Source organism: Bison bison, unplaced genomic scaffold (assembly GCF_000754665.1).
Source record: "Bison bison bison isolate TAMUID 2011002044 unplaced genomic scaffold, Bison_UMD1.0 scf7180017864508, whole genome shotgun sequence".
NCBI classification, from domain to species: domain Eukaryota; kingdom Metazoa; phylum Chordata; class Mammalia; order Artiodactyla; family Bovidae; genus Bison; species Bison bison.
Window position 1 is genome coordinate 44,118 of NW_011495064.1, and position 355 is coordinate 44,472.

The 355-nt window shown below is 36.1% G+C and overlaps 1 protein-coding gene across 1 annotated transcript in view; it reads left to right on the plus strand.

The window, feature by feature from the left end:
- Positions 1–355, plus strand: part of LOC104980959 (THO complex subunit 2-like) — a gene marked incomplete at both ends in the record, with an annotated part of 113,276 nt that overhangs the window by 31,532 nt on the left and 81,389 nt on the right. The window contains 1 exon segment of the mRNA XM_010829845.1: positions 6–15. Within this exon segment, the coding sequence (XP_010828147.1) occupies positions 6–15 (10 nt within the window).

Genomic DNA, 355 nt, shown 5'->3' on the forward strand with positions numbered 1-355 from the left:
GATCTTTATGTACATGTAAGTTAAGTGGGTTGCTAAGAATATTTGGTTATGCATCCCGGGGGTGGGGAAGAGGAGGAGGTAGCCATATAGTACTCCAAGATTGGTTCTAGACTCTCAAGTCTTAATTTTTGAAGCCCTATTACATTATTGCTTTGTGTTTGCTTTTTAAAGTGAATGAATTTAGTTTATTGGAACCATGGAAATGAAATACCTTTTGTCATTGCTACAGAATTCAAGGTGGACTGTGAAGTTAAAGTTCTTAATTGTCATCAAGGCATATGTCATGGAGAGAGAGGCCAAGTTCTAATCAATGTGGTTTTAGACTTCTATATTATACACGGATTATGGGAAATAT